The sequence below is a fragment of the Vidua macroura genome, chromosome 14 (genome assembly GCF_024509145.1).
Source record: "Vidua macroura isolate BioBank_ID:100142 chromosome 14, ASM2450914v1, whole genome shotgun sequence".
NCBI classification, from domain to species: domain Eukaryota; kingdom Metazoa; phylum Chordata; class Aves; order Passeriformes; family Viduidae; genus Vidua; species Vidua macroura.
Window position 1 is genome coordinate 15,251,008 of NC_071584.1, and position 8,518 is coordinate 15,259,525.

Sequence of the window (8,518 nt, forward strand, 5' to 3'; positions counted from 1 at the left end):
CACCCACAGCTCCACATGGACAGGATTCAAAGGTGTATCTATGTTTTTAAGTTATCTGTTAACTAAACACAGGGAGCTGATGGAAGCCCAGGCAGGATTAGCCCCAGCACCTCCCTGGCAGCCTGCTGGATCAGCTACAAAAACACCCCACAGCATTTCAGACAAGAAATCCTCAGCCCTGGGGGTTCTCAGTGTTGTCTGGGTGTGCTCGGCTTTCTTCTGCTTCTGCCCTTCCTCCCTGGCCAGTCTCCCTGGGCCGGGTCTGCTGACCAAGCAAAATCCCTCACATCCCTGTGCACTACAAACACTGAAAAGGGAAATGGTTTTGAACAAAGTGATGAAGAAAAGCATTTCCATTAGCCAGCAGGTTTGTTTTAATCCCTCTGATTTCCATTTTGTTTTTTTTGTTTGTTTTTTCTTTTTTTGCCCTGGACTGTGCAGAGATGTGGGTTTTTGTACCCACGTTAGGTCTCACAGCCCTGTGACGCTGGCAGTTTCAGTCACACCAGCTTTTGTCTCTGCTGCTTCCAGATGGGCAAACACGGGCTATTCCAGCCACGGCCTCGATAACAAGGAAGCTCTGAATTATTCTGAACAAAAGGGCAGCAGCTAAACCTATTAACACCAACTGAAAACAACCAGCTGGCAGGAAAATCGTGTGTGACCAGCGTGGATTGTCTGCGTCCCTCCACTGCCCTCATGGCCCTCTGTTGGCCTGGGCCTGGACTCTACTGCATCAGTAACAGCAGAGAATCATGGAATCATCTGGATTGGAAAAGACCTTTAAGACCATGGAGTCCAGGAAGGCATGGGAGATGACACGGGGAAGGTGTGGATGGAGGTGTATCCACAGCTGTGGGGAGGGAAAACAAATCTAAGCAGTCAGAAGGTCAGTGTCAAACACGTGGGACTTGGTGGTTTCAGGTGACACAACCTGGCCCAGGTGCTCTGGTGATCTGTCAGCACTTCTCAACAGGCGACTCCCGCAAAGTCAACACTGAAATCCACATTTCACTGTGAAAAATGCTCACCGTGACTTGAAGAATGACAGAACACCGACAACAAAAGGAGGACTTCCAGCAGGGCGCTGCACGGCCCCGCTCACGGTGCTCCCCCGGGGTGACGGGACGGCCAAGGACGAACCCGCCCCGGGAGATGCGGAATAACGGAGCACCTTCCCCGAGCGGGGGGCACTGTCCCCAGGCGAGCGGATTGATGCTGGCAAGGCTCGGCCGGTCCCGCCGCCGGTGCCAACCCAGCGGGACGGGGGATCCGGCCCGTCCCTGCGTGGGGACAGCTGCGGGTGGCCCCGGGGGTGGCAGCGCAGGGACAGGGACCGCGACACGCCGGGGGTGGCGGCCGCCGCCCGGGGAACGCCGGCCCTTCCCCGGAGCGCTGCAGGGCGCGGGCCCAAAGCGGCTCCAGCGCGGGGCTGCGGGCGATGCCCCCGGGAACGGGACACGCCCCGGTGACCGGCCGAGCCCTGCCCGGACCCCCGCCCCGGCCCGCTCACCGCGGATGGCGGCGATGAGCGCGTTGCCGTCCTTGATCACCTCCTTGATGAACTTGTTGGTCCGCTCCAGCTCCTGCTCGTAGCACTTGAGGCGCTCTCGGAAGTCGGGGCTGTCCAGGTAGCAGTCGCTGAACTCCAGCGGCGGGTGCCCCATGGCCGCGGCTCGGCCCGGCTCCGCCGCGCTGCGCCTACGGAGCGCTGCCACCGCCACCGCCGCCCCGGGCGCCCCGCGCCGCCGGCATCCCGCGGGCCCGCCCCGCCCGCCGGGCCCCGCCCGCCGCTCCCCGCCCGCTCCCGCTGCCGCGCCTCGGCCGAGCGACCCCCGCCCTCCCGCCGCGCTTCCGGCCGCGCCGCTGCCGCCGGGAGGTGTAGTCCGGGATGGACCTCCCGCGCGGCCCGGCCCAGCCCAGCCCGGCCCGGCCCGGCCCGGCCCGGCCCGGCCGCTCCGCGCGGTGCGGGGCGCGCGCTCCGCTCCGCTCCGGCCGATCCGCGCCGGGCGCTGCCGCCGCCCCGCCGGCCGCTCCCAGCGCGCCCCCTGCCGGCGGGGCGGGGGCGGTGCCGCCCGCGCGCGTTGCCATGGACGCCCCGGCGGCGGCGCCTGACGCGACGGCGGCGCGCGGTGGTGACGTCAAAGCGGCCTCCACGTCGCCGGGGCGGCCAAGATGGCGGCGGCGGAGGGCAGCGGGGCCGGGGGGACCCTGGTGAGTGCGGCCGGGGGGGCCCGGGGGGAGCCGGAGCCCCGGGAAGGCCAGAGCCCCGAGCCCCGGGGAGGCCGGACTGTGGGCCGGGGGCGGGCGGGCCTCCGCTTTCCCTGAGCAGGGCCAGGCAGTCGGTCAGGTGCCGGGCAAAGGCGCAGCGGGGTCTGGAGGCCTGGGCGGGCGGCGGCTCGTCCGAAGGGCGCGGACGGGGAAGGGGAAGGGGGCCGAGGAGAGGGGCGAGGAAGGCGACAGGAAAGGGGAAAGGGCCGGGGGGGCGCTGGCCTCCCGCCGTGCCCCGCCTGCCCGGCGTTTGCCGTAGAACCGGTCGGGCTGTGCCCTGTTTGCCTTCGCCTCCGGGCACCCGAGAGCTTTCCTCGCCCGCAGCCGGGGAGGGCATCCGCCCGGTTAAGCCTGGTCCCTGAGCAGCCTCGGTGTGTGCCGGGGCTGTCCGTGCAGCTCCCCGGGGCTGTTGGTGTTAAATGTTAATGTGAATTTTAAATGCGGGTACTCGGGGGTGGTGCGGCTGTGCAGCCCTCGGGCATCACCTCCCTTAAAGCACGGCTTTTTACTTATTTCAGTTGCTGCTGGCGGAGCAGAGCACAGAGGGCGGGTTCTGGGGGTGGCAGGGGACAGGCCATCTCCTGCTCACATTGGGCAGCCACAGCCTGGCCCTGCTGCGGAACATTTATCCGTCGTATCCCTGAATTCTGAGCAGCTCTGTCCAGCCCCAGCCCTTCTGAAGTGCACACGAGCATGTTTGTGTTTGTTCCTAAAGCTTTGTGCCCATGCAGTTCCCAGGTCTGGCAGACGTGTCGATATCCCAGGATATTCCAGTGGAAGGGGAGATCACTGTCCCTGTGGGATCTCACTCTCCTGATGAGGATTACTCCACACTGGATGAGCCAGTCAAGGACACAATTGTGAGTCTGAGCCCGTGGCTGGGGTAAAACTCAGGTTTTCTGGTGGTTTTGGCAGCTGTTGTGCAAAACCTGTGTTTTTGCACAGCTCTGCTCAACCTGTGCTTCAGTGGGGATTGTTTTAGAACTCATCACATTAAACAAAATGGGTCAAAAAGTGTCTGAATTGTGGCCCAAAGTTTCTCTGTGATCCTGAAGTCAATGTGAGGGCAGAGGCCTCAGTGGGAGCTTGTGAGAAACTCTGCTGACTGAAGGTATTTTTCATTTATTCTCTTTTCCTAGAGGAGCAGACAAGTTGTTGGTTGTATTCTGGTGTTCCTAAAAGATACAATATTGTGGTTGTTAAAGAAAAGGATGTGGTGCTGTGGTTGTTAAGGAGTGTAGGAAAAGCATTGTTTGTTGCAGAGGGTGCTACAGAGCTTGTTGGGTTGGATCCTCTCCTGATTTGCCATCCATGTTCCTTTACTTCTGCCTCTTTGCTTTAGCTGGGAGCTGTAAGTCTAGTGAGGGAATAAATGAAAGTGTTTTGTGTTTGTTTCAGATGAGGGACCTGAAAGCTGTTGGGAAGAAGTTTGTCCATGTCATGTATCCCAGGAAGAGCAGTGCCCTCCTCAGGGACTGTAAGTGCTGGGGCCTTCCTGACCTCCAGGGGAGAGGCAGAATCCAGGGCATGGGGATTCAGGAGGGCTGAACATCCTGAGCAGCAGAGCTGGCAGCTGGGCTCTCACCCGGGCTCTGTGCAGGGTGGTGTGGGCCAGGATGGGTGGAACTGGGAGCTGTAGCAGCTGCTGGGTTGTGAATGAATTTTATCATAGATCATGGTGTAAGGTGCTGAATAAGAAAATTGTAAAGCAGTGAGATGTGGCAAATGGCACCCTGGGAGTTGGGCAAGGGGCTCTGTCACTCCCAGGAGAGGGGAACTGAGATGGTTCTGTGACTTTTGTGATGTGTTTTCCCTCTCCCTGCAGGGGATCTCTGGGGCCCATTGGTGCTGTGTGTCTCCCTGGCTCTGTGAGTATTCCAGGGGAATTTGGGGTTTTGTAGCCCGGTGCATGAGAGAAATGAGACGTTAAAAATTACTAATTAATGTGTTAAGATCAATTTCATCTGATCCCTCTCTGTCTTGTGCAAGCACTGCTTGGTTGAGTTCTCTGATAAAATGTGTTTGTGACACTTCAAGCCCATTAGCACCTCCTGTCCCTAAATTTAGGATTTAAGGATGAATTCTTCCTGGTCCCTTGGCCTAGGAATGGTTTTACTGAAGGTGTTTTGAGGTGTCCTGGTTCAGCTGTGGTGCCTGCATCCCGTAGTTATTCCAGGGAATCTCTGAGGCTGGTTTGTTCAATCACACACTACTCTGCTGCTTTGAGAGGTACCAAAACTTTGGTACTTTAATTTCCATCTCAGCCTGTTGTCCATGGCTTGATTCCCTTCTGAGTGCTTTCACAGCCCTCAAAACAGGGAAACTGACTGAAATCACCTCAGTTGAGCCACAACCATTTTCCTTTCCTGTGCAAAACTGTGGATATAATGAAAACATTACATGGATGAAAAACTATGGGCCTGCAGCATAACTGGGGATCAGTGTTGGGGCTCCTGCTCTGGCACCTGCTCCAGTCTGGGAAAACTCCATCAATGCTGATGCCTCCATCTGTCTGTTCCCCACTGCAGCTGTTTCTCCCTGTTCCCCACTCCAGGATGCTGCAGGGTGGCTCTGCAGACAGCAAGGATGACGGAGGGCCCCAGTTTGCCGAGGTCTTTGTCATCATCTGGTTTGGGGCCGTTGTCATCACGCTCAACTCGAAGCTCCTGGGAGGCACCATGTGAGTGCGGTTGGTTCCGTGGAGGTTCGCTCACTCCTGCGCACCGAGTTCTGCCCTGCCTGGCCTGACTGCTCTTTCCCTGTTGCTGTCTCCCTGTGCAGCTCCTTCTTCCAGAGCCTGTGTGTGCTGGGGTACTGCGTGATGCCGCTGACCGTGGCCATGCTGGTGTGCAGGCTGGTGCTGCTGGCGGGCGCGGGCACCGTCAGCTTCGTCATCCGCCTCATCGTGGTGGGGGCCATGTTCGGCTGGTCCACCTTGGGTGAGTCCCTCACGTGTGCCCTGTGCTTGGGGAGCTGGATCCGTGTGCATTCCCTGAGGCAGAAACAAGGGGTGCTCTAGTCTAAGGTGGCCCTGGGCTGCTGAAGGGCTGTAGAAATAGTTCTTCCAATCCTTGAGCTTGCAGAGGTTCAGCCTCTGTCTCTGCTCCTGGTGATTTCCGTGGTCTTACACAAATTGCCTTGGGCAGCAGGATGATGATTTAGTATTAAACTCTGTGAGATTTTTTGGTGGTTTATTCTATGCTTAAGTTATAAATACTATTAAAAAATGCCAATTTTATAGAGATACATTTGCACAATTTCTTCTGTTCTTTATCTGTAAGTCTGGCTCCTTCACTGTACAGTGCTAATCAGAATTTATGGCCAGGCTGGTCGGGGCTTGGAGCAACCTGGGCTAGTGGAAGGTGTCCCTGCCTGTGGCAGGGGGTGGAACTGGATATCCCTTCCAAGCCAAACCATGCTGTGATTCCATGATTCTATGACTTGTCATTGTGCATGACAGAGGAAGTTGCACTTGGTGGTTACAGCCCGTTGGTTTGAGCAGTGGTTTTATTTTCAACACAGCTGCAGTGCAGAGGGGGCTGTGAGGGTTGTGCTGCTCCTGCTTCACAGGTTTTGTGTCTCTGCAGCATCCACGGCGTTCCTGGCAGACAGCCAGCCCCCCAACCGCAAGGCCCTCGTCGTGTACCCCATCTTCCTCTTCTACTTCGTCATCAGCTGGATGATCCTGACCTTCACCCCCCAGTGAGCACCATCCCGAGGGACTGCTACACACACTGGACTTTGTCATGGACGCTGCAGTGAACCCTTGGCTTTATCTCTTTCTAATTTATATATAGGGATATTGTAAAAAGGCAGGTTGTGGGATAAAGCCAGAGAGCTGCAAAAAGTGCTCATTTGTGTGTCCCTCTTTGTGAAAGATGCTGAGGTCCAGCTGCTGAGGGGTTTATTTAGCCCTGGTCTGTACTGGTGTTAAATAAACAATGCCCACTGGGACAGGGATTGTTCCATCTGAGGAGAGAATGGGAAATCCTGGATTTTCAAGCTGCTGGGAGATGAAGTTTTTGCACGACTTGGCAGATTTCCTGCCCGTGCTTGGATTCTCACTGAAGATAAAAATGCCTTATCAAACCATAGAACTTCACTGCAGTGATGTCTGGAGAGGAAAGAGATGTGTCTGACTCCTTTTCATTCCCTTCTAGAGTGGTGGGATGTGCACCCAGGGCATCGTGGGACTGGGGCTTTCCCAAACTCAGTTGGGTCCCTTTGCAGGGAATTGGAGCTGGTGGCAGGGAGTTGCTTTTGCCCATATCCTGGTGTTGTGTGTGTCCATCCCTTCATGTGGCAGGAAAGAGGGTTCCAGCTTGGTGCCTTCAGCACTGCCTCCGTGAGGGGACTGCGGACTCACTGCAAGTTGCAGACGTGTGACCAGAGGGAGCACAGCTCAGAGTCCTGCAGAAATGCTGAGACTGCTCTGTAGCAGAGACTGGGCTCTCACTCTGCATTTGGGAAGTGAAAATTCCTTGGAAAGTACCATGAATGTGTATGTCTGATCAAAACAATGGGTTCTGTGCAGAAAAGTTGAGGTTTTGCTGCACAGGCTATTTGGGTCTGAAAAACCATACCAGGGCTTGGGCCCCGAAGTGTTACAACAGCTTGAAGGAAGGGAAGTGAATGGTACTAGAAGTGTTGGTTGCTCTGAAGCAGGATGTGAATTCTGCTCTCACCTGCCTCTGTGTGACTGTTCCTTTGGTTGTTCATGGGGACAGCAAAGAAATGTGTGCAAATGTGCATTTTGTTCTCTTGTACTTCCCACGAGATGTCAGACACTTGTTCTGTGGGTTGTTTTGTAGGGTTTTAATTTTGCTTAATACTTTAATAAAAGGGAGGGGGCTCCACCAGTCACTGCAGGTTCATTGTGTACCTCTCCTGGGTACAGGTGTGCAAGAGTCAGGTGTATTTTGGCACAGACATTGGGAGCTGGGACTTACTTTTGGAAACCACAGAAATTATTCCTGTTGTCTGTTGTTCTCAGTCAGCAATCCATGAAATATCTGGGGTGAAAAAGCTGCTGTAAAATGTCTTTTTTCCTACATTTGTGCAGACAGACTGAAACTGAGGTCTGTGGGTTCTGCTGAGACGTGAATGTGCCTAATTTCTAGTTACATGTGCAAGAGTAGTCTGTGCTGTAAACACTGGTGCTGGGTGGGAGTTGGGATGGAAATTGCTGAATTTCAGATTAAAAGTGCATTTTTGCATTTGTGGATAATGAGCTGCTGTGTGTGGCAGGGCCTGGCTATGGCACCAGGGGGCTGGAGGGGAGCTGTGGTGGTTCACAGACATGGGAACCATGGAAAGGGGAATTTTTAAGCTTCCATTAAATTATTGCTGGTATGGAATGTGGTTTTTCTTTTAAGTGTGCAGTTTTTCATTCAATTAAATGTTAGTTCAGCTTTTTGAAGCTGAAAAGAAGTATTCAGGGGAAATGGATGGTCATGCTGTTGATGGTTATGGTGGGATTCCTTGAGCCAAATCTTTCTGTCCAACGAGAATTTAACCACACTTTGAAAGAAATCCTTGGATTCTGTCTGGGTCTTGTGACTTGAGCTGCTCTTCTGTCTAAAGGATAATTGGAGTGACATTTAATTGATCCAGTAATATTTTGAAATGTTATTTACATGACTTCAGAAAGTCAAAAAGCCCAAACTGGGGTTTGCTCCTCAGCCACCCCTGCAGGTCCTGCAGAGCCTCTGCTGTGACAGAGCCACCTGGGCACATTAAACACAACCAAACCATTTTGGTTCAGGGAAAAAAATGCCACGAGCTTGTTTGATATTTGCAGATGCTGGAATTAATGCAACTTTAATTGATAGTCCTTTAAAATGCTGGTGTCACCTTTGAGTGCTGAGTGCTCCCTGAATGTCCCTCATCCTATCCAGCCAGGTGTGCAGCACATCCCTCCCAAGGGCCCTGCAGGGGAGTGATCCCTGTCCCCACAGCAGAGAGGTTTAATTTGTGCTGGAAATGGCTGTGATAAGAACTGTTGTGCTTTCCAAGGGGAAAGGCTTTTCCTTCTTGTTTAAAGCTGCTGGGGATGGGCGACAAGGAGAAGCAGCTGTGTTGCCTATAATGGAGTGTTTGAACTGCTCTGCAGAGAAATGGCTGACTTCCAATGCACAAACCAGGCTTTCTTTCCTACTAGGATTTTTTAAATACTGTTTATCAGTAGAAGTTGTTATATATGTTTAATTTTGATCTATTTAATACCAATAAAAAGGAAAAGAATTTA

The 8,518-nt window shown here is 54.4% G+C and overlaps 2 protein-coding genes across 3 annotated transcripts in view; one reads left to right on the plus strand and one right to left on the minus strand.

The window, feature by feature from the left end:
• The window catches only part of OPHN1 (oligophrenin 1), a 51,501-nt gene extending 49,776 nt beyond the window's left edge, over positions 1-1,725 (minus strand). For both annotated transcript variants that reach the window (XM_053990451.1, XM_053990450.1), the window contains exon 1: positions 1,514-1,725. In XM_053990451.1, coding sequence (XP_053846426.1) covers positions 1,514-1,667 — 154 coding nt within the window. In that variant the 5' untranslated portion in view covers positions 1,668-1,725. The remainder of the gene's footprint in view (positions 1-1,513) is intronic.
• A 403-nt stretch (positions 1,726-2,128) lies between these two features.
• Positions 2,129-8,518, plus strand: YIPF6 (Yip1 domain family member 6). The gene is made up of 7 exons (XM_053990397.1): positions 2,129-2,214; positions 3,003-3,131; positions 3,670-3,748; positions 4,097-4,139; positions 4,826-4,951; positions 5,053-5,210; positions 5,859-8,518. The coding sequence occupies exons 1-7, from the start codon at positions 2,176-2,178 to the stop codon at positions 5,975-5,977; spliced, it is 693 nt and encodes a 230-aa protein (XP_053846372.1). The 5' UTR covers positions 2,129-2,175; the 3' UTR covers positions 5,978-8,518.